Consider the following 25,306-nt stretch of genomic DNA (forward strand, 5'->3'; position numbering starts at 1 on the left):
AAGATTTAAGAGCCATTAATAATGAGATGGTTATTATGGGACCTGCTCAATCGGGGATTCCTCAATTGTCTGCTTTGCCAAAAACCTGGTATGTTTTAGCTATAGATATTAAAGATGTTTTTTTTTTTAATTCCAATTCATCCTGAGGATAGTCCACATTTTGCATTTACTATCCCTGCACTGAATCATGAAGGTCCTGATCAGAGATATGAATGGAAAGTACTCCCTCAAGGGATGGCTAACAGCCCAACTATGTGTCAAATTTATGTTAACAAAGTAATCCAGCCACTTAGAAATCAAAATCCTGAACTACAAATATTTCACTATATGGATGATGTATTATTAGCACACAAAGATAAAAACACATTGCTAGAATGTGATGCCACACTTACAAACTTATTAAAAAATTACAATCTAGAGATAGCAATAGATAAAGTACAATTAAATTTTCCAATTAATTATTTAGGAGTTCTATTATCCTCAACCATGGTCCGTCCACCAAAAATTCAAATACGAGTAGATCAACTCAAATCACTTAACGACTTTCAAAACTTATCAGGAGACTTAAATTGGATAAGGCCTTATCTAGGCATACCAACAGGAGAGTTGGGACCTTTATTTGATATCCTAAAAGGTCCATCAGATCCAAATTCACCCCAAATGTTAACGCCTGAAGCAAGAAAGGCATTAGAAATCATTGAAACACATATGGAAAATATGCATTTGGATAGAATTGATATAAGTTTACCTTTATTATTTATTGTACTACCAACAAAAAATATTCCTACAGGAGTATTTTGGCAAGAAGGTCCATTATTGTGGATACATTTATCTTATTCTCCTAACACTATTCTTACTAGGTATCCTGAGGCTGTAGGACAATTAATACTCAAAGGAATAAAAGCAGCAAAGGGAGTGTTTGGAATTTCTCCCAATAAAATTATTACTCCATATACTATGGATCAAATTCATGAGTTAGCTAATGAGTTAAATACTTGGGCAATAATTATGTGTAAATCTAATGTTTCAGTTGATAACCTCTTACCATCTAATCCTTTATTGTCTTTTTGGTCTTCGCATCCTGTAGTTTTCCCAAAAGTGACAAGAAAAACACCTATCATAAATGTTCCAAATATATTCACTGATGGGTCAAATAATGGTACAGCAGCAGTAGTTACCCCTGATCAAACTTTTACATTTTTAGTACCCAAACAATCAGCTCAAAAGGTAGAGCTTAATGCAGTATTACAAGCTTTTGTGATGTTTAAAGATTCTGTATCGGGGCTGGGGATGTGGCTCAAGCGGTAGCGCGCGCGCCTGGCATGCGTGCGGCCCGGGTTCGATCCTCAGCACCACATACAAACAAAGATGTTGTGTCCACCGAAAACTAAAAAATAAATGTTAAAAATTCTCTCTCTCTTTAAAAAAAAAAAAAGATTCTGTATTTAATTTATTTTCTGATAGTCAGTATATAGTTAATGCTATAGTATCCCTTGAAGACGCTGGTAGGATTTCCCCTTCCTCTACTGTTTTCTCTTTGTTTTCCAATACACAAAGTCTAATCTGGGACAGAAAAGATCCATTCTTTATAGGACATATCAGAGCACATACAGGATTGCCTGGAGCCCTTAGTTTGGGCAATGATTTAGCACTGAAAATATGACATACATATTTTCTGTACGCTAGAAGAAGCTTCAAATTTTCATAAAAAGGTTCCATATCAATGCTAATACTTTACAAAAGCGTTTTAAAATAACTAAGGAACAAGCTAGACAAATAATAAAACAATGTCAAAATTGTGTGACCTTTTTACCACAAGTTAATCTTAGAGTTAATCCTAGAGGACTGATACCTAACCATATTTGGCAGATGGACGTCACACACTTGCCAGAATTTGGAAAATTAAAATATTTGCATGTTACAGTTGATACTTCTTCCGGATTTTTGACGGGCTCCCTTCATGCCGAAGACAAAACTAAAGATATTATAGCTCATTGCTTATAAAATTTTGCCACTGTGGGCATTCCAAAACAGTTAAAAACAGATAATGCCCCTGGCTATACTTTACCTCTTTTAAACAATTTTGCTCATCATTTGGCATTACTCATATAACAGGAATCCCATACAATCCACAGAGACAAGGCATAGTTGAAAGAGCTCATCAAACTATTAAAATGTACTTATTAAAACAAAAAGAGGGAATTGGGAAGGGGTATATATCCCCCAAAGATAAACTTAAAATAACCCTTTTTACTCTAAACTTTTTAAATTTGGATTCATCAGGGCTTAGTACTGCGGAAAGGCATATGTGTCCAAAAAATGTACATAAGCCCAAGGTACTTTGGAAGGATATTCTAACAGGACAATGGAAAGGTCCTGACCCAGTGATTGTCTGGAGTCGGGGTTCTGTTTGTGTGTTTCCACAGGGATAACAGCAGCCAATTTGGATTCCAGAGACTAACCAAAGCGATTTCTACAGACCAAAAAGAAGATGATTTGGCTCAAATCCATAACAGCTGATATTCAGAACTCCAGTTTGGCTATTCTTACATCTGCGACAGTGATTCTCCCACACCTGGAGGCTAATGAATAATGAACACCATTAAGGCCTACTTCAAATGTAAGAAACCTTGGGGCTTGCTTGTGGGAATACCTTCAGACCCATTATGCAAGTTACAGGAAGAAGGATGGAATATCAAAAGAAGAGTCAAACCTAGATGGTAACCAGGATGCTTTTTTCAATATCTATTTTATTATTGCCTTTTCCCACATTATGAAGTTCTATTTCATTTTTTGAGCTCATACAGACCTAGGTTAATGTTTTGCTGATCAATTCTATTTTTTGACTGTGGAGTTTTTAAACATTGCAATGGAGATTTCACCTGTGAAAAGCTACAAGGCCTTTACTATTATGTTATGTGTTGTATGTATTATGTTATGTGTGCATACTTCTGTTTTGTGTTGTATGTCTGTATGTGCGTATGTCCATATATATGAGGAGTGCTCATGAAAAAATGGATCCAAATATTTTTTTTATTCACGTGATTTAAATGATTTAGTTTAAATTGGGTAAACAGCTGTTGAGGATTGTTTTAATGTGAACAAAAAAGGAGGTTAACAGATCTGTTTGTTTACTTTCACCTTTCCTTTTCATTATATTTAATAATTCTGTTCAGGATGATGTAAATTGTTCAGAAAATTGCTTTTTTTTTAGTGCCTGCTGGAATGTTACATAATTTTTTTTTTAGCCATCATTGCCAGAATTCCTATCTTCATCTCAGTGCCGGTGAAGACAAAGATAAAACTAAGTTAAAAAAGATAAAAACTAAGTAAACTGTATAAACTGATGCATCAATGAATAATAACTCAACAAGTAATGCTCAATCAAGGAGTCGATTTACTTTGGGAGGAAATGGACATATTGATAGATTCCTCCGCTTTGAACTGCTTGCAGAACTTGCCTGGACTATGTATCACTTGTATGCATTGTGAACTATCTGTTGGTGCAGCGAATTATGGTAGTGCTGGCGTATCTTTGCTGATGGTGTCATCGGTGGTACAATTTTTCCAAAGGAGCTGTCAATTGGCTTGGTGTCGTGGCATTTCTGTATCCTCCTCCCTTCTGCTAGTGATGGTCTAAAATTTGGGGGCCAACAGAGGTGAGGCAAAGAACCTCACCCCCCCACACTGGTACCAAGGCCAAATTTGGGGGCCAACAGAGGTGAGGCAAAGAACCTCACCCCCCCCACTGGTGCAAAGGCCTATCCACAAGTATGGCTATATGCTGGACCAGTAGCCAATGACAGGTAAGATCCAAGTACAATGGTACCAACCTAAGACAGGAGGCTGACGCCTTGAGGTCAGATCATCCGATGACGGGTAAGGACCATATGTAGTATTGGACAACCTAAGACAGGCACGGTCCCTAAGCCACATGCTTGTTGTTTAAGGGGGGAGATGTTGAGAGCCACAGTTTAGTCAGAATGACGCCTGGCATTTTGCTAGAGGGAATGGTTGAAAGGTGACCCTGCTCTGGGATTAGGGCGGATACTGCTGGGATTAGGGCGGATCCTGATGCCTTGGGCGCCTGCTACTTTGGAGTTCCAGTTGAGTTCTAGCGGGGTTCTGAGAGAATTGGCGGGCAGAGGCCGGTGGAGGCGTGTGTTCCCGGGAAGTGTGTGTGGAGTGCTGGTGAGAGTTCGGGAATAAAGGTTGCTGTCTGAACCTACAAGGCTGTGTGGTGGCTGGGTTATTTTGTGCCCAGCCAGACTGCGGCAAGAAAGCACATAAGCATGCGGGGGAGGGGGCACTGAACAGGTCACCAGATCTGCTTCACCAGAAACTGCAAGGCTCTCACCCAACCTCAAACTCCAATTTCTGAAGATATTCCGAGGACCCCTCGGCCAACGGACATGCCACACAACAGAAACACAGCAGGCCTCCTCAGACAGTGCAGTCGCCCCACAAGGCTTTGATAAGCATCCCACAGACCCCAATGACCTGCTGGCAGAGACGCTAACCCGGCAACCCATCAGATGGTGGCCTAGCTGCACCCCAGGTCCCCCAAGTTCTGTTGAGCACAGATGTATCAGAGTGGAGAAATAAAGGCCAGAACTGCTTCTTAACTTGGAGGATCTGTGCTTTCATCAAAAAACAAAAGAAGAACGTTTTAAACAGCATCTCAGATCTTCACCAAAGCCTGGAAAACACGTGATCACGTATGATCTTGTTGATGAAGGGAAAATCATGCTCACCCAGACGGCACAACACAAACCACACATGGGCTCTGGCGCTTCTTCTCAAGGTCTCCTTCACTCAATAAGGACATGCCCTGTTCCCAGGAGCACTCAACTACCAGATCTTCCCACCCTTGTGAAGCTGCTTGGCACCCTCCCAGTTCCAGTCCCGGCCCAGGCTGGGGCCACGGCAAGCTGCCCTGAGCAGAGAGGGTTTCCTGCCAAACGTCAGGGGTCTATCTTTCCCCAAGGTAGTGAAGGTAACGGTCTCCATTTGAAAGACCGACTCCTCTATTTGAGTTAAAGATCCAGTTCATATCAACAGCACTTAACAGAATGGAACAGGTGACAACCAGGTAAGAACTTGACAAGAAATGCTGAAGCACCCTTCAACAGATTCTATAATGTTCAAAACAGACCGTCAGCCTTCGAGCACGCACGCTTACACCAGGCTCTGTGGTTCACAATACGCCAGCAACCCCGTCCAGGTCAAAGGACCGAGAGGGACAACCATCCACAGCCCCGACAGATGAAGCAACCAGGTTTAAGCATCAAAAACTAGTATCAGGGGCTGGGATTGTGGCTCAGCGGTAGAGCACTCACCTAGCACGGGTGGGACCCGGGTTCGATTCCCAGCACCACATAAAAATAAAGGCACTGTGTTGTGTCCATCTACAAAAATATATATATATATATTCCCTCTCTCTTTCTTTCTTTCTCTCTTAAAAAAAAAAAACTAGTATCAGAAGATGTAACTAAGCCGGGAGCTGGGAGGCACACCTATAATCCCAGCAGCTGGGGAGGCTAAGACAGGAGGATCACAAGTTCAAAGCCAGCCTCAGCAACAGTGAGGCTCTAAGCAACTCAGTGAGATCCTATCTCTAAATAAAATACAAAATAGAACTGGAGATGGGGCTCAGGGATCAGGTGCCCCTGAGTTTAGTCCCAGCACCAGAAATTGCTGGTCATGAGAAACAGACTTAAGCAAACAGAGGTGGCAACAGGAAAGCATACTGAGTTAGCTGTTGAGACTCTTACAACTGAGATAAATGACAAAAGGCATCTCCTCCCACGAGGGAAGGATGCCCTGGCAAGATGAACGGCCAGCACGAAGGACCTATTTATAGGGCTTTGTGGACTTTGGTAAAGACTTTGGCTTTCACTGGGAGTAAAATGGGAAGGCACTGCAGGGTTTTAAAACAGGGCAGGTGCCAGGCATGGTGGTGCCTGTGATCCCAAGGACTCGGGAGGCTGAGCCAGGAGGATCTCAAGTTTGAGGCCAGCCTCTCAGCAACTTAGCAAGGCACTATCTCAAAATAAAAGAGGGCTGGGGATGTGGCCCAGTTGTAGTGCCCCTGGATTCAATCCCCAGTAGCAAACTAGAAAACTAAAGAAAAATAAAACAGAGCAGGGATTTACCAACTTCCATTTTAACAGGTCCCTCTGACTGCTATGAGAACAGAACGTACAGGGACAAGGGCAGCAGAGGAGAATGGCCTGAGGAACTGCAAGAGCCCACAGAGAGACGGAGGAGGCCAGGATCAGGGCAGGACAACAGAGGCGGGCAGTGGGTGACTATGGGAGGCTGACGGTAGGGCCGACAAGAGTGGAGAGTGGTCAAGGGCCACTCCAAGGTTTGAGGCCTGAGCAACCAGGAGGCACTGTCATCAGCTGGTCAGAGGAGGCTCCAGGTCGCCATGTCCGAGGTGAGATCAGGGGTTCAACACTGGACACAGGGAGATTCTGACTGTGCGTGGGTTTGAGAACAAGGTCATTACCAGCCGGTTACTAAACAAACTGGAGAACATTCGGCCCTGCTTCTAGGCCACGTATTAGCCTCAGGCTACAGTGAGGATCACAGTGGCTGGTCCCGAGAGCTCAGAAGACCAACATGGAGGTGTGGGTGGGGAAGGTGCCTACAGCTAGGTCCCTTTGGGAGACTCCAGCAGACCAAAGGAGGCACCTGGTCAAGGCCAGGAAGACTTCCCAGGCAGCCAAACCAGGACACAGAAGGAAGCCTGGCCAGGCAGTGCTGGGCAGAAGAGGGTCAGTGAGGCTGGGACTCCAGCCCAGACCAGCGCCTACAAAGGCCTGAACCTGAGAGGGAGCACTCAGGTCCTAGGGCCCAGAGGAAGCTGGCTGCTAGGTGGGTGTGCCACGTGGCAGGGATGCCAACCTTCCAGGACCTGCCAAAGTTGCTTCCAAGTGCCCAGCATCTCTGCAGCTTCCGACCAAAGAAGCAGTCAGCATGGGTGGGCAGTGGTGAGGGACCCACACAGAGCCCTCAAGGCTAGGCACAGAGCTGTGACATCCTAAGGGCTGAAAGAGCCCTCTTCTAGCAGAATGTACAGACACCCAGTTAAGTGGGAAAGGAAGGCTGAACCCATGTTCCTGAGCCAAATGCCTTCACTTGAGGCATGTGAGGATTCCAAGGCAGCTGTGGCACGTGAGGTGGTACAGGAATCAACAAGTCCCCCCCCACCCCCAGACCTGCAGCGCTCCTGAAAGGAGTCTTTCTCCCATGTCCCTCAATCGACCAGGCTTCTTCTCTGTCCTACACAGGTAGCCCACCACTCCTCCAGGGAATGTGGCTCAGTGGTTAAGCACCCTGGGTTCAATCCTGGTACAAAAAAAAAAAAGAAAAAGAAATCTTGTCTTCTCCTTTTCCTTTTCATGTAAATCTTACAGTTACTTGTTCTTATGGTATTTTACTTTGGGAGGTAGGGGCTGCTGGGGATTGAACCGAGCCTCGCTACCTCCCATATAGCTGGGATCACAGGCCTACACTAACACATCCAGCATGATACTTCACTTAATGACAAGTTATAACTTGCTATTGTTTTACATAAAGTTGAAAGAAAATTAAAACATTAAAGCTACCAAATCATCCGATAAAAAGGTATTAGAAAATATTTCCAGTGTTAAGCAACTTTGTTGCCAAAAACTTTATACTTACCTCTAACCCAATAGAAACTGCACAAACTTGTAAACACATTTCTAACCAATTTTAAAATATTCCAAGTGAAGATTTTTACTGTTTAGAATCTACTACTGCAGTTTAAAATTTTTAACTAAGTTTACAAAAATAACTGATGGAGAACAAAAGAAAAATAAAGATTTCTAGCCTGTTAACAAAGCCACTGCATAACTGGGAGATGGGAACGTGGTGACTTAGTGGCCATGCTACTGACCACTTTCTCTAATAGTCTCTCTTTCTGGAGTACCATTTTCAAATGTGACAGTCTCAAAGATTCAAGTCTAAGAAGACCCACAGCCAGCCTCACTTTATCACCAAAGTCAGTGCAACCAAAAATCATCCAGGACTCATAAGTATTAAACAAGATTTTCAAAAATAAAACATGTTTTGATTACAAATATTTTAATAAGAACCCAAAAGTGTTATGCCATTAAAGGGATGTTTCTACACATTCATACATTGCTGGTGGTGCAGCCAATATGGAAAGCAGTAGAGATTCCTTGGAAAACTTGGAATGGAACCACCATTTGACCCAGTTATCCCACTCCTTGGTCTATACCCAAAGGACTTAAAAACAGCATACTACAGGGACACAGCCACATCAATGTTTATAGCAGCACGATTCACAATAGCTAAACTGTGGAGCCAACCTAGATGCCCTTCAGTGGATGAATGAATAAAGAAAATGTGGTGTGTATATATATATATATATATATATATATATATATATATATATATATGAAATATTACTCAGCAATAAGAGAATAAAATCATGGCATTTGCAGGTGAATGGAAGGAGTTGGAGAATATAATGCTAAGTGAAGTTAGCCACTCCCAAAAAAACCAAATGCTGAATGTTTTCTAATATAAGAAGGCTGATTATAGTGGGGTTGGGAGGGGGAGCCTGGGAGGATTAGATGAAGTCTAGATAGAGCAAAGGGGAAGGAGGGAAAGGGAGGGAGCAGGGGGGTAGAAAAGACTGTGGAATGAGATGGACATCATTACCCTAAGTACACGTATGAAGACATGAATGGTGTGACTATACTTTGTATACAACCAGAGATATGAAAAATTGTGCTCCATGTGTAATATGAATTGTAATGCATTCTGCTGTCACATATAACAAATCAGAATAAAAAATAAACAAAATTTTTCTAAAAAGAAATGTTTCCAGATGTCTCATTGTTAACCCTTTTATATTTCCTATTTTTGCATTTCATAATATATTTGGGCTATGCTTATATAATTCACATATGCATGAAACTTATGATGAAAGATCAAATGTTTCAATGATGTCAGTTTAAAAGACCCCTTATGTACATGCGAATCTAAGTACACTCAAGCCTTTTTTACTTGAGCCATGTTGAAAAGATGTCAAGACCTTAAACAGTCTCAATAGCACCATGGAGCTACTAGCGAAAAGGTCAGGACTTCAGCAATAGAATTCCCAAATGCAATCTGTCTGCACAGAACCTAAAAAAAAAAAAAAAACATGATTTGACAGAGAAATGGCATTAAGCAAAAGACCCAAACAAATCCTATATAGTGCGCTGGCGTCAGGTGGCCAGACAGGGAGGGTCAGCACCAGAAACCACACCTGGGCTAAGGTTCAGCTCAGTGGGAGAGCTCCTGGGCCCAAGCTCAGGGCTAGGAGTGGAGGACTTCAAAGACAAGGCAGAAAGGGACACAGCCAGAGGCAGGGCAGCAGGGGAGGAGCTCCCAGGGTTCTGTCGGGTGTGCACCGTGCAGCCTACTGCACCAGACAGAATGTCACAGAGCAAACAGCATATAGGGACATCCTTGGGCAGGGAAGGAGTGGCATGCCAAGCCCTGGAGTGGCTGGAATAGAGGAGTAGTGGGTGGCAGCAAGGCCAGGCCATACCAGGCCTTCATGGCCCACGATGCAATTCAGAGCACTGGAAAATACACGATCCCTGCCCAGAAAAACAGAGCAAGGACCACACCAGTTCCAGGGTTCTGGGAGCACCTGGCAGAGGGAGGACATGGAATAAGTCACCTGGCTGGGGGCTGCTGAGGCTCCACAGCAGGTGCAGAGCCAAGGTGACAGGGCCCATGGCACATTCTGAAGCACTCAGAGCAGATGCTGACTCACTGGCAAGCTGGCCAGAGTCGACAGCTCAGAGGGACTGCAACTCCCTGTGTGCCCTCCAGCTCAGAATGACAGACCATCTTCCCTACAGACACCTGAAGGGGAGTGAGTGGCCATGCTCAGGCAAGAGCTCACAACAGGCACATAGGAAAAACCTCCATGGCAGTGTAGCTCTATCACCAAGTCAAGGAAGCCTCCTGGCCACTGCAAAGGAAGAGAGAAACTTACGTTTTGTTTTGGGACGAGAGATTGAACCCAGAGGTGCTTAGCCACTCAGCCACATCCCCAGCCCTTTTTATTTTGAGACATGGTCTTGCTAAATTGCTTAGGGCCTCACTCAATTATTGAGGCTGGCTTTGAACTTACAATTCTCCTGCCTCAGCCTCCAGAGTTGCTGGGGTCACAGGCGTGCAGCAAAAAGAAGTTCTTAAGGGAAAAAGTGGCCTGACAGGACAAACAGTTTAAGCAGTTCACAACCAGGAAACTCTTGGGACTGACACTTCCTCCAGTCACATTCACTCGTGATTTCCCCTCAATGGTCCCCAAACACCTGGACAGCATTCCAGAATTTTTACATCTCCTAAACTCTGGTGGAGGCGGCAGCAACAAATAAGGCCAGAGCAAGACCAAGTGTGGCCCCTGGGGCAGCAGGAGAGAAAAAGGGAATGGCAGTGGAGGAAAGGGGTGGGGGAGCCAGCAAGGGCAGCAAGGGTCAGCAAGGGCAGTCCAACAGATCTGGCTGCAGGGAAACAGCCTGGGCCACACGTGGGGACCACCGGAATCCGCAGGGCACTGCAGTCCCTGACCAGTACTCTGGGTAGCAGGGAGGTACCCACTGTTTCCAGAAAGGAGACCAGCCAAGGAAGACCTGGAGGCCAACCAGAAGGCTGCTATTAGCTGGTAAGGGAGAGTGACAGAGGACCAGGAGGATTCGACCTGATCACAGCTGGACAAACAGGCAGACATTTACATGGTTTGCTTTTCCCCTTCCAGTGTTCTTGCCACCTCCAGGCCCGTCCTTTAGGAGGAAAGATTAATAATTTTTTTTGATGGAGAGAGAATACAGTACTAGGGACTGTACCCACAGCCTTGCACAACTAGGCAAGCACTCTGCACACACTAGACAAGCACCACTGAGCTACATCAAAGCCCCTTTTATTTATTTATTAATTTATTTATTAAGGCACTAAGGATTGAATCTAGGGGTGCTCTACCACTGAGCTACATTCCCAGCCCTTTTTTATCTTATTATTTTGAGACAGGGTCTCACTAAGTTGCTGAAGGTCTCACTAAGTTGTGCAAGCCAGCCTTGAACTTGAAAATCCTTCTGCCTTAGCCCCTCAAGTTGCTGGAATCACAGGCATGTGCCACCATGCCAGGCATGTTTTTAACAAAAGGTCACAATTACTTTCTCAACCCACCACAATTATACATGACTGTTTAAACAATGACTGGCCATATCAGCCTACCAAAGTTTACTCTGAAGTTCTAATTCATCTTCATTTACAAAACAAACGGGAAAAAATGTGATACATGAACCTACAACCACCATTCTTGCCTTCTATGACCAAAATAATTTACTGAGATAAAATACTTGTACTCTGGGCAGCCACAACATTGAGACAAATGAGAGCCACACAGGAAAACACTTCCTCTCCCTCAAGAGAACTGTTTTTTTCGTATTAAGGAGGGGTTGAAGTGGGAGAAACACTCAAGATCTACAATGGCAGGCTACAGGGTATAAAGCAATCTGCATTTCCATTTCCAACCCAAATTAAATACCTGTGAAACCCAGCATTCATTAGTAGCTAATTCCAAGTAGCCACTCTTCAAGTTGACATCCAGATGCCTCCTCCCATCAGTCAAATCTTAAACCCAGCACTTCAGGGACAGGGCACACAAGTTTAGTCCCAGCTCCGTCACTACCTGATTTCAAGGTTACTAACTCAGGCCTGGTTTTCCTCGCCTATCAGTGATGATGGTGCTCCCACAAGGCCCTGGATCTGATCACAGGCACAAAAAAAAAAGGTGATGAGACCAACTGTTGGACTCAGTTCTTTCTAGCTCTAAAATTGTGCTTTTCTGATGATGTGCTTTTCTTCCAAATTCCTTTAATCAGTTCACAGAGTATATAAGCTGCCTGTTTCCCACTCCTACTGCACCACCAGGCTCACCTTTGAGACTTCCAAAGGAGATGCAGCTTGCCAACACTGTCTGTCCAAAAGGAATAATAAAACCAAAATACAATTACAGCAAACTACAATATGGGACAAATCCAATTCACACTTGGATTTTTTTTAATAACAAGAAAAGCATAAAATCTTAAAAAGATGACCAACTATCATGGCCCAAATACACCAGATGCTTTGAGAACAGCAGGGAAATGGGGTCCTTGTGGAGTCCTTCACTCTCCTCCTGGAGCGCTCAGGGGCAGTCAGCCACTCCTGTGATAGCTCGCAGGCTCCCACTCCTCACAGACTGCCAACTGGAGCAGGCGGCAGTGACTCAAGGGTGAGGATGGAGCTGTTCCACCTTTTAGGGCCTCAGATTTCACCTGTGGTGCTGCGTTTCTAGAGACTCACCAAGGTCACTGTCAGGGCTCCACTCATCTACAAGTTCAACCTCTTCTCCCCAGGACTTCAGGTTAATATGAAGACCCCAAAGATATCCCAGGCATCACAAGAAGCACTGGGAACAGTCACAAACAATAAGGGCCGCGCGGGGCAGAAACAGGCGTCCCGGTGAACAACAGGTAAAGCTTCCAGTAGAGACTGGCATCGGGCTTTGCTTTGAGTTACTAGAAGTACTAGTACAAACACACGTGAACACTTACAAATCAAAGGAGCATTCGAGCAGAAGGCAGGCAGCACAAACTTCGGAGACCCGCACCCGGCCAATTCCTAGCCCTGGGCGCTAGGGACGCGACGAACTCCCCCCGTAGGAAGTTCCCAGCGCCCGCGCCGCTGCCCCTGCGCCCCAGTCCAGACCCGGAGCCAAACGCCAGCCAAAATGGAGGAGGGGCCGCCCGGAGCGGGCCTCGTGGCGCGCGCTCACGGCGCCAGCCGCCTTCCTGCTGCCCGCCTCGCCCGCGCAGGCTGCCCTCGCCCAGCCCGGGCTCGATACGTGGCAGGCTGCTGCCCGGCGGGAAGCCAGAAGCCACCCCGCAAAGACAGTAAGAGAGCAAAGAAAGACCACTGGAGAGCTCCACCCTCTCCACCCGCAGGAACGTCCGGTGTAAGGCTGGGACGCCTCTCCTCGCCTAGCTACAAAACAAAGACAGCAGGCTCCAGGGAGGCAGACCAGTGACCCCTTTCCCCGATTCCAGGACGCGCACGCCCGCGCGAGCTGGGAGCCAGGAGAACTTTCCCTCGGAAGCCGACCGCTTCCGCCCTCTTTCGCCCCCAGTCGCGGCTGCAGGGCCGCTCCCGCACTCCTCCGGGGCTCGGCTGCACCGGGAGCCCTGCTGTACCGGTGGGCGCCCCACGCGGACACCGCGCGCGGCCGCGCCGCCTCGCAGCCCTGGGGCCCGAGCCCCACTCACTCCGCCCGGACGCGTTGGGCTGGCGGGGTCGCTTCTGGGAGCCGGGGTCGCTTCTGGGAGCCCTGCCCGCAACACGGACCAGCCAAACAATAAGCCTCCGCTCCCTTTCCCCTCCCCCGGTAGACCCCGGCCACGAGGCACTGCCGCGGGAGGAGGGCGTGCGCCTGGCGCCAGCCCGCGGTGCTGGCCGGGTGCCCTTGCTCCCGGAGGGCCGAGCCTGTGCGGGGCCGCGGAGCCCAGCGCGGCCGGGAGCGCAGGGCGGGCCACGAGGTGGCCACGGAGGCGGACGTGTGTGCGGCCCGCGCGCGGTACCTTGCCGCTGGCCGTGCCGCCGCTGACTCCGATCAGGAAGGGCTCGCCGCCGCTGGGCTGCTGGTGGCTCTGCAGGGTCTGCTCACTGTCCCCGGCCATGGCTCCAGCCGAGGAGCCGCCACTCGCCTGGAGCGCGGTGGGCTGCTTCCAGGAGCTGCCGCGCGCCTCCCTCTGCCCGCAGCGGCGGCGGCGGCGGCGTCTACATCCCGGGCCCGGGTCAGCGTGATGCCGCTGCTCCAATCGGGCGGGCGGCGCGCTGCGATTCGCCCGGGCCAAGGCTGCGAGGCGGAGGCCCAGCGCGCGCCCCGCCCGCCGCCCGAGGCCGAGGTGTGAGCCCAGCGCTCCGGGGCACAGAGCCGGGTCCCCGGCGCCCTCCCGTGGACCCGCGGGAAAGGAGGGCTGTGCCGGGTGCCGTGTAGGTGCCGGCCACCTCTTTAAAAGGGTAAAAAGCGAGGAGGGACCTAAAGGCAGATCAAGTAAGGGAGGGAATGCCCGGGACTGAGACGCAACATCAGAACCAGTCGGGAAGATGACGTTGAAACAGTTAATGCCATTTGCCCATCATCCGCTAAGATATTTTGTTTAAAGAAAACTGGATTCCCCTCTCCCATTTGCCCGAAATAGTGTGCCAGCCGCAGCTCTAGACATCTCCTGTCCTCCCGCACTCCCAGAGCGGCCTGATTTGAGAGGCTTGTCTGGAGAGCACCCTTCCTGGGACCTCAGCCCCCAGTAGTGAGGTTCCCTAGTTAGGTTCGTGAGGACACTTTTAAAAGGGCAGTGCCGCCTTGGGTACTTAAGCCCACTGAACTTGAAGATGACGGCCGGCCCAGCTAGTGACTAAGAGCAGCCCCGGCCTCAGGAACCAGCTTTCTGGGTTCACACCCAGGTCCAGGGCCAGTCATTCTCCTGCTGTGCCTCAGCGTTCTCATGCGTCCAGTGGACATAATGTGGATCCCATTCTGGGATGTTTGTGAGGTTTTAAATGAATAATCATATGTGAAGTTCTTAGAAAGTGGGCCTGGCACAGTCCAGGCCCTATACTACGCTTGAAGAAAAAAGGCTCCTGAGGGGCTGGGGAGGGAAGTTTTGAGTTACTAGAAGTACTAGTACAAACACACCTGCGCACACCTGGGAACCATAGGGCTTCATGAGGAACCTCCAGGCTCTGCCTCTCTGAATGTAGGACTAAGTCACTAGTGGGTGTTTTGTTTTGTTTTGATACTGGATATTGAACCCAGGGCTTTACAACCGTGCTACCTCCCCAGTCCTTTTTATTTTTAATTTTGAGACAAGCGCTTGCTAAATTGCTCAGGCTGGCCTCAAACTTGTAATCCTCCCGCCTCAGCCTTAAGAGTCTTTGGGATTACAGGTGTGCATCGCCATGCCTGGCAATTTGTTCTCTTTCAAAATATAGTAAATAGGCTTAAATTGAAAATTATTTTGAAAAATAATTATTAAACAAGATTAATAGTAGCCAAGAACATGGAATTCTTTTCACTTTTGAGATACTTTATGTAACCATCAGTACCAAACACAGAAGCAGTTCAGACTGGATGGGGAGATGGGCTGCTGGGTGAGACAGACACTTGAGAGAGATTTACTGGAGGTCATCTTACCAAATAGCTATGGAGTGGATTAGATCTGACTGGCCATGAAGTCTGCCTCTTCTGCAGAAAAGAGACTTAACAGTCTTCAAGGACTTTTGCAGAACACTTTATAACCCAACATGAGGCCATTAGAATTTTTAATTTTAGAACTCAGGGCTAAAGGTCAGCATGGGGACACTGGGGTGCAGAGTGGAGGAAGAAGAGGACAGGAGGGTGCCATGTCCTCCATGAACTGCCTTCCCTGTCATTTCTGTAGCTTTTTTCCCATAATATTTCATCATACAATTTTCAAACATACTTGAGAGATTTTGTCATAAACACTGAAATTCCCTGCCACGGAATCTCTAAATAGCATGGTACTAGACCTGCTGTGTCACGTAACTGCTGATCTGCCCACCTTCCATGCATTGAGATAGTACTGTAGTATTTCCTTCCCTTTGTTTCGTTTGGCTTACTCCAACTGGCTTAAACATTCCCTGTCTTTTGTTGTTGCCACCATGTCCCCAATACCTAGAACAGTTTCTGCCATCTAATAGGGTCTCAATAAATATTTGCTGAATGAGTCAAGAGACACCATATCTCATTTCCACATGCTAAGGCCAAGTGAGAAGCAGTCAGGGTGAGACTGGTGAATGAATGAATGAATCAACAAATACATAGGAGGGAAGAATGCACCAAGAAGCAAACATCCTCCCATCATTTTGAAAGCAAAGGTGGCGGTCCCTTGACTGCAATCGTGTGGTTACAAACTCTCATTTCCGAATATTTTGTTTTTCTGACTGCTAAGGTTTGGATGTGGTTCATCCCCACCAAAGCTCACCTTGAAATTTAATTGCCAGTGTGAGTGTCCCAAGATCTTGGGATCTTAGGAAGGAAGTGCTTAGGTCATGGGGGTCTACCTTCAAAAGGGATAGACGCAGCTCCTACAGGGTGGGCCAGTTATGGGGCTGTGGGGAGAGGATTCAGCCTTCCTATGCTCTCTCACACAGGTGTTGCTCTTCCACCTACACCTGCTCTCAATCTCAGCACACTCCCACCACGTGGTGCCATGCATCCACCACATCTGTGGCAGCCTGGGGTGAAGCCCTGCCAGAAGCCCAGCAGGTGCAAGGGCATGCTCTGGGATGCTCTCACTTCGGTGCTTTTTTGGCATTCCACAGTAACTGTCTACAACGAGTTCTAGTGTGCCTCTTACCTAGTGGAGCTTACTGGTAACTGAGCTAACTCACTGTGCTTCTCCGAACCTATAATAACATGAGTTAATACCACAAAAGTGATCTAAAAACGATCAGAAGCTTTCTACATGAAGGTAAGATCTACTCAGCAGAGGACAGTCAGTGCAGTATGCTCCCTTTCCCTTCTTTCCCTTCTCTGCCCCATCCCTAGGGTGGCTTGCCCGCATATAGAGAAGTTACTGTCAGTTTAAATTGTTAAGAGCACTCTCATCACAGTGACCTCAACAAGGACTTCTGCATCTCTGCTCTCTACAAAGCAAGGCAAGCTGCCCACACTATTCCCGTGCTGTGTCATCTTCTCCCGGGAGCCTGGTCACCAAACCCTATTGCTGGAGATGCTCCAGTCACATGGAGCCTCCTGTAGCAATCACACTGCAGGTTCTGAAGTGGCTTCATGCTGTGCTCCTTCCCCTCCCACCAAGAAAAGGATAGTTTTAATAAAATCCAGAGCTGCAACACATTCAGAGAACTACATCCTTTCGGTACCTGTGACTTTTCTTTATATGCTGATTTTGTCCTGATCCAGTCAGGCCTAGTAACACTGGAGCTGAGTCGGCATGAGAGTGCAACTCAGCTGCAGCCAAGGACAGTAAACCAGGCACTGCGGGCTGACTTGGTGTACCCCTCCTCCCTCACAGCCCTGGCTCCAACGAGCTGACCAGTTCCCTATTGGCTTCTCTTCGCAGACTTCATCGCTCACTTCCCGGTACTGCCCCTCTAGCTTCTTTCTGCCTTCCATCAATCAGCAGTTGCTTTGACAGGCCATCAGTACTCTCCTTAAAAAGATGACCATATGATACCAGAGCTACTTGAACACCCAGCTCTGCGACCTACATCAATCAGGTTCTCAGATGCTGTTAGGCAGCACAATCGTAGCGCAGGGTCAGAGAGGCAGAAACCGCGGCTGCGCTGGAAACCGCACATGCTTGGGCTCCACCCCGGAAGTGGTGAGTCAGGACACCTGGGGGTGGGGCAGAGCGTTCCAGTCGGGCCCATCGAAGTTTGAGAACCACTGAAGGGGTGCAAAGAAGGACAGCTGCAGTCGCAGTGCCAAGATTCAGGTCCTTGCTTTGTTACTACTTTGTAGCCCTTGATAAGTTAATTTCCATAAAGCTTCTCTTCAACTGTTAAATGATGCCTGGCTGGTAGGAAGTTTGGGGAAATGTGACTGTCCCTCCATGCAGCCTGTCAGCAGCAGGTGCCTCTCCATTATCACACAAGTCCCACTGAGGGGTCAAAGTAAGACGACCTAAAAGGCATTTTCTAATAAAAATTGAAAGGAAATGTCCTGTAGGGCAAGGTGGTGCTTGCTGTAGTCCCAGGTACTAACATGAGGATTCCTTTAGTCCAGGAGGTAAAGACCAGCCCCATCTCCTGTCACACACACACACACACACACACACACACACACACACCACATCTGCATGTTTTTAAAAAGATAATGTTCAACCACAATAAATGTTTGAGAGAATGTTTAACCTGACTTAAATATTTTTTTAAATATTTATTTTTTGGCTGTAGTTGGACACAATACCTTTATTTTGTTTATTTTTATGTGGTGTTGAGGATCGAACCCAGGGCCTGGCACATGCTAGGCTAGCCCCAGCCCCTGCCCCACCTGATTTAAATATTACGCAATACACACATGCATGGAACTTCGCACAAACCTCACTAGTATACAACTTCAAAGCTTTGATATATCAGCTTAAAAAGCAAAAAAAAAAAAAAAAAAAGAGCAGGTCACAGTGGCACTCACCTATAATCCCAACAACTAGGGAGATTGAGGAAGGATCGCAAATTCAGAGCCAGCCTCGACAATTTAGACAGTGTCTCAAAATTAAAAAACGAAAAGCTCTTGGAAATGAAGTGCTTGTTAACGAAAAGCAGTGGTGGAGCACTTATCTGGCACCTGGGAGAGACTGAGTTCAATCCTCAGCACCACATAAAAATAAATAAATAAAAGAAAGTATTGTGTCCAACTCCAACTAAAAAAATAATAATAAAATTTTAAAAAGGGGTGGGGTGGGGATGTAGTTCAGTGGTGAAGCACCCCGGGATTCAGTCCCCAGTGCTGAAAAAACAGAAAACAGAAACTGGGCATGATGGCACATGCCTATAATCCCAGCTACCCAAGAGGCTGAGGCAGTGTCACCTGCAGTCTGGCCCAGGGGTCCTGCCTGGATCCTGGATGGCTTGCCTGTGTCAGAAATAAGAACAAGTTGGAAAAAGGAAAAATGAACTTTATGCAGTTTGACCAAATTGGGAGAATTCAGTTTGCTTCTCCCCACTGGCCCCACAGAAGCAAGTGTCACACATAGGTAGATTCAGTTGTCCTGTTAAGACAGGGCAGGGGCTATCTCTGCTCACTTCCTGGGCACCTGGCCATGGGGCCTTAGCCCTTCAGTGTTTCTCAGCAGGAGGAGTCTGTTCGAAGTGGGGAGGAGGGGCAGATTCAGTCTGTTTCAGCAGGAGGATCCAAGTTCAACTTATTAGCAAGAATCTGTCTCAAAACCGTTAATAAAGGGGCTGGGGATATAGCTCAGTTGATAGAGTGCTTGCCTTTCATGCACAAGGCCCTGGGTTCAATCCTCAGCACCACCAAAGGGAAAAAAAAAAAAGTCAATAAAAAGGCTAGGGATATAGCTATACTGTGGAGCCTTTGCCTAGATGTACCAGGTTCCAGCCAGGGCAAAAAACAGAAAGCCCAGAACAGGCAGATCTACAGACACAGAAGCCATCAGTGGCTGCCCACAGTCAGGGGTAGAGGCTAGGGGCAGATAGGAAGTGACTATTAATGGATCCAGAATTTTTGTATTTTATTTTTTAGTACCGCTCTGAGTCACATCCCAAGACCTTTCTGATTTTTTATTTTGAGAAAGGGTCTCACTAGGTCGCTTACAGCCTTGCTAAATTGCTAAGGCTGGCTTCAAACCTGCAATCCTCCTGCCTCAGCCTCCTAAGTGACTGGGATTACAGGCATATGCCACCACACCCAGCTCAGAATTTCTTTTAGGGGTGAAGGAAATATTCAAAAAGTGATTATTGCGAAGGTCATGCAATTTTGAATATAGTAAAAACCACTGAATTGCACAACTTAAATTCATGAATTGTATGGCCTATCATTTATATCTCGATAAAACTGCTTTAAAAATGGTTGTCAACCAGCAGACTAGGAAGGGAAAGAGATATTTAGGAATTGGGAAGAGAAATGGGCAAAAGCACAGAGAAATTTTTGAGCCTTAAAAAAGCAATATCAGATGGGGCTGGGTTGTGGCTCAGGGGTAGCACTCTAACCTAGCATGCGTGAGGCAGTGGGTTTGATCCTCAACACCACATAAAAATAAAATAAAAGGTGGGGCTGGGGATGTGGCTCAAGCGGTAACGTGCTCGCCTGGCATGCACTGGGTTCGATCCTCAGCACCACATAAAAATAAAATAAAGATGTTGTGTTCATCGAAAACTAAAATATAAATTTTAAAAAATTCTCTCTCTCTTTAAAAAAATAAAGTAAAGTAAAATAAAAAGGTATTGTGTCCACCTACAACTAAAAAATAAATGTTTTTTAAAAAGCAATATCAGAGAACTTTGTAACCTAAAAAACATTATGCAAAGTCAAGTTACTAAATTCAATACACATTCTCCCTCAAAAAAGATGGTGGATATCAAGAGCCCTAAGTTACCTATAATTCCAGTGACTTGAGAGATTGAGGCAGAAGGATCACAAATTTGAAGCTAGCCTCAGCAACTAACCAAGATCCTGTCTCAAAAAATAAAAAAGGACAGAATTGCAGCTTAGTGGTAGAATGCCCCTGGGTTCAATCCCAGTACCAAATAAACACACAAGGGCTGGGAGATAGCTCAGAGGTAGCGATACTACCCCACCCAGCACGGGTGAGGCCCTGGGTTTGATCCCAGTACTGAAAAACAAAAACAAACAAATAGCAACAAGCAAAACTTAGTACAGAGGATTTATAGGTGACTTTGGGTTTGGAGGTGTGTACTGGAGATGAACCCAGGGGTGTTCCACCACTGAGCTATGCCTCCCAGTCCTTTTTTATTTTGAGACAGGGTCACCTTGACCTTATGATTCTTCTGCTGGGAGTACAGGTGTGGGAGGATAGGTTTGGTTTGTTCGCTTATGTTAGGCAAGTGCCCTACCACTGAGCTACATCCCCAATCCCAGAATTTGTAGTTTAATTTAAAGATTTTCTGATTTTTCTTTCTCCTTCTCAAACCAGGATGCGCTTTCTAATGTGACTCTGTGAAAACAGGCTGAGATAAAGCCAAGAGTTAGTTGCCCTGCCAGCTGCCAGCGCCCTGGCCAGCTCACCATACCCTGGCATCATCCTGTTAGTGGGTCCTATCCCAGACCCCTGCAGGCCTCGGCTCTTCCTCTGTCCACAGACCAAATCACTGCTGTCTCACTTTTCTGTATGACTTCTTTCCCTTCCCCAAGTAGTCCGGGGTCACCCTACAAATTATCTACTTCTGCTTCCTCCCTCCCTGGGGCTGGTATTCTTTCTATCACACCAGAAGAACGCATCCTAGCTGGGACCCGAGCCTGGGACTGGCATGAGACAAGGGAGATAGATGCCTCAGATGCAAAGAGCAGGGGGGCGGCGGCTCTCAGACCGAGGAGTGAGAGCAACCCTAGCAAAGGAGCGCCTCTTCCAATGCCCTGCCCTGGGCACCTCCGCCTTGCCCTGGACCCGGCCTGGTGGCTGCCAACAGAGGAAAGCGCGATGGCACAGCTGAAGGTACCCCGCCCCCTCGGGGTGTGGTTACCTTTAGTCCACTGGTTTGTCCAGAGACCAGTGGCCAAGCGTGGCAGGTTAGACTGGGATGATGGGTAGAGGTGACTGCAGGTGTTGGAGGCCAAATGGGGCTAGCAGAATCAGGAGACTGGCTTTTGCTCACATTTATGGTGTGCTGCTGAAGTCATTGGGAGGCTGCAGTTCCCTCCTTCCTCGCTTGCCTCTTCGCTTTCTTGAGACAGGCATCTCATTATTTGCCCAGGCTGCTCTTGAACTCCTGGACTCTAGCAGTCTTCTCACTTCAGCCTCCAAGTAGTTGGGACCACAGAGAAGCACCACCACTCCTTACCAGCCAGGTCGCCCCAGTCAGTTCTGCTCTGTAATGAAATCTCAGCTGTTCTTGTGACAAGGAGGCCTGGGTTTTCTAGTGTAGAAATTCACGTTTGGGAAATATTTTCAGTAGGACACACTTTGAGAAACTAGCAAGAGCAACAGGCCTCCAGGAAAGTTCGTGAGCTGCACACCTAACAGATGGGACTGGAGACCTAGGACTGCAGGCACGGGGGCTGGCACAGCAGCTGTCCTTGCACGACAGCAGAAGGGGCTGATCAGGCCGCTGGAGGCCTCGCCCTAGCCAGGTTGTAGGATCTTCAATTGGTCAAGTCTTCAGAGCTGGAGAAATGAGAAGATACCAGGAAAAAATTAAGTGTGTGTATATATCCAGGTCTAGAGAAATATTTATATCTTTTTCTTTCTTTTTTTTTTCCCTTTGGTACTGAGATTGAACCCAGGGTCACTCAACCACTGAGTCACATCCCAGCCCTTTTTTTCATTTCAAGACAAGGTCTCATTAAGTTGCTTAGGGCCTTGCTAAGTTGCTGAGGCTGGCTTTGAACTTGCAATCCTCCTGCTTCAGCCTCCTGAGCCGCTGGGATTACAGGTATGCTCCACTGCACCTGGCTTTTATTTTTTATTTTAAGACAAGATTTCAGTAAGTTGCTTAGGACCTCACTAAGTTTCTTAGGGCCTCACTAAATTGCTGAGACTGGCCTTGAATTTATGATCCTTCTGCCTCAGCCTCCCAAGTTGCTGGGATTAAGGTGTGTGCAGACACACCCAGATCCTTCCAATCATTTGCTCTGCTATTGGGGGCCCCACCTTCCCAGAGACTTCAATGACCCCGCACCCTTCCTTCCCTGCCCTTGGCTTTGGGGGAAGAGAATCCCCACCAGATTTCTTAGGGTTGCTGATACCTCTGTCACCTACTCATTCACAGTGACCTTGGCAAGCTGACTCCTGGAGGCTTTGGGAGGAACAAGGTTCTCCAGAGTGTCTCCTTCTGACCTTACATTAGATATCTTCCTGGGGCATTTATCAGGGGCAAGTTGGTGTTACCCCCTCCAAGAGCTAGCCATACTGTTTCCTCCTTGTCCTCCTTCTTCTATTGGTACAGGGACAAAAACCCAGGGGTGCTCGACCACTAAGCTATATCCCCAGTCTCTTTTACTTTTTATTTTGAGACAGCCTCATTTAAGATGTCAAGGCTGGCCTTGACCTTGGGACCCTCCTGCCTCAGGCTGGGCATTGCTGGCATGTGCATCCAAGCCCTGCTTAGCCATTATTTTTTTCAGACTTCCAAAAGCCTGGCAGCAAGTTGTCCCCATTCTCTGGAGTTTTGGGTAGGGTATTAAAGCTTTTGTCCTGAGAAGATGCTCTCGATTGGTGACTTCTTCCTTAGCCAGTCTTCCAATCTGGCAACTTTATTGAGTACCCTTAGATGCTAATCCCAAGCACACTTCTCTGACTCTTGCTAAGTCTATCTTGCAACTCAAAGTATTCAGTATTTATTTCTGTCTTATCAGGATGGTAGCCAGGAGAGGAGGTGGGACAGACGGCAAGTTTGGAGAAGGGCACCTCTGCCAGCACAGCAGAAGTTATAGCCCTTATTAGGAGAGATGGGCCACCTCTGCAACCCCAGGGAGAGCCAGGGACGATGTTGCCAAAGGCATCCATCCTGACACCCCACCATATTTCAGGACTCCAGGTTTCCATCACCAACACGCCCTTGTTCACCGAAGTCCCTGTGGTTAGACAGTGCAGACAACTGTGGACAAGGGACTGTGGATCTAGACCAGCAACCAGATCTTCAGCCTACTGTTCAAAAACACTTTTTGTAGCTCCCATCGAGATTCCCCAAATCTCATACTTGGCCACTCACTAATCGATTGTTAACAGCCCTCAGTCTTGCAGTAACCTTCTGTAAAGTATCACTACAGCTCAGCTGCAACCAGCCAACTTCACTCTCTATAAACATTTCTCCTCCATATTCCTGAAAGGCCTGAAATTTCACACCTGCCTCTTCCTCAGCATCTCCTCCAGCGGTGACCTGTCCCCAGGTCAGCATTAATGGAATCTTTAGCAATTAGCCTACCACCCTGTGCCATGCCCCACTTCCAACCGGAGACAGCATCCTCTTCATCTGCCAGGCAGGAGGCAAGGCAGCACAGCTCCACCTTGCCAACTATTGTGTTTTTTGGACACTCCTGCTGCCTTGTATTAGTCTGGGTCCTCTAAGAAGCTGATGCCAAGATGGAATTAAACACACACGATTTTATCAGGGGGAAAATCTGCAAGAGGAAACAGTAAGGGAGCTAGGGAAACCAGCAGACTGCAGCACAAGCCTGACCTGAGGGAGGGTCAGAGAAAAACAGATGGGGTAGATGCACCCTAGATGACTGTGCAGACTGAGAAGGTCTGAACAAGTCAAAGCGCTGGCCACCATGCTGTGCCAGTGGCACACACTGTAATCCCAGAGACGGGGAGGCTGAGGGAGGAACATAGCAAGGTCCAGGTCAGCCTGGGCACCTTAGTGAGGCCCTGTCCCTAATTTAAAAATAATTAAATAAAAAGAGACAGCCGCCAAAACAAGGATGCACTCGAGCTGGAGAGCCTGAGGAGGACCCGACATCCCATCACTTGTCATCGTTTCCTGAGCCTCTGCATGATCCTCACCTCTCTCAAACTCTACCGCCTCGTCTGGACCTTGGTGAGAGCTGCAACTTCTCCCTAGGACCCTCTCCTCAACCGGTCGTCCACTCCATGCCAGGAAAAGCCTGCCTTGGTTCCGGACCTGGTTACCGTGGTCTAAGCTGGAAGACAGTGAAGACACTACACATTACTGGGATGTGATGAACTCTCTTCGGTTGAACAAATCCTGGCAGAATTTTAAGGTCAGGGCTCTGGAATGTCACCCTGACAAGCATCCTGAAAACTCCAAAGCTGTGGAGACTTTCCAGAAACTGCAGAAGGCAAAAGAGATTCTGACCAATGAAGAGAGTCTAGCCCGCTATGACCATTGGCGAAGGAGCAGATATCGATGCCATTCCGTCAGTGGGAAACTTTGACTCAGTGAAAATGTCAATGCATTGGGCTGTCAAAGGTAAAAAAGACCTGATGCTGGAAGAATCTGAGCAGACTCATATCAGCAAGACTAAAAATGAAGAATGGAATGAGCAAAGAGAAATAAAGAAAGAAGAACTGGGTTCAACCACAGAGAAAATAAAGCAAAAAGCACCGAGTCCCTGGAGAAGTCCATCTCCCCACAAAATCCAGAGTCTCCAAGTCTTTCAGATGTAAACTCTTGACACCTTCGTTTCTGCTGGTCGGGGGATGCTCCCTCGGAACTCCTGAGGAAGTTCAGAAACTATGAAATGTGAAATGCCCTTGCTCCACAGAAGAGGGAGAGCAGGATGTTGCCTGCACTGCCAACATGCAGTCTTCATTCACATTTTAACAATGTCATGTTTATGAATCACTTAGGACTGACTGATTCCTCCATCTTTGAACCCAGTTTCACAATGTGTTTTGTTATTGTTGTTGTTTGTGTGTTTTTTGGTGACTGAACCCATGGTCTAGGGGACTGAACCCACTCTTTACCACTGTGTTATATCCCCAGATACAAAATGTATTAAGTGAGAAATTTTTAGAAGACTAATTTATTTCAAAATTTGAATAAATTAAGGCTCTTAGATCCA

The 25,306-nt window shown here is 47.1% G+C and overlaps 1 protein-coding gene and 1 pseudogene across 2 annotated transcripts in view; one reads left to right on the top strand and one right to left on the bottom strand.

The window, feature by feature from the left end:
* Positions 1-13,880, bottom strand: part of Uck2 (uridine-cytidine kinase 2) — a 58,273-nt gene extending 44,393 nt beyond the window's left edge. Inside the window, exon 1 of one of the 2 annotated variants that reach the window (XM_027922872.2) lies at positions 13,677-13,872. In XM_027922872.2, the coding sequence (XP_027778673.1) occupies positions 13,677-13,775 (99 nt within the window). In that variant the 5' untranslated portion in view covers positions 13,776-13,872. Of the gene's footprint in view, positions 1-13,676 lie in introns of both variants that reach the window. The other variant, XM_071600363.1, reaches the window with a different exon arrangement.
* On the top strand, positions 13,774-25,306 carry LOC114081312 (dnaJ homolog subfamily C member 12 pseudogene; annotated as a pseudogene).

The sequence above is a fragment of the Marmota flaviventris genome, chromosome 12, assembly GCF_047511675.1.
Source record: "Marmota flaviventris isolate mMarFla1 chromosome 12, mMarFla1.hap1, whole genome shotgun sequence".
Classification (NCBI taxonomy): Eukaryota; Metazoa; Chordata; class Mammalia; order Rodentia; family Sciuridae; genus Marmota; species Marmota flaviventris.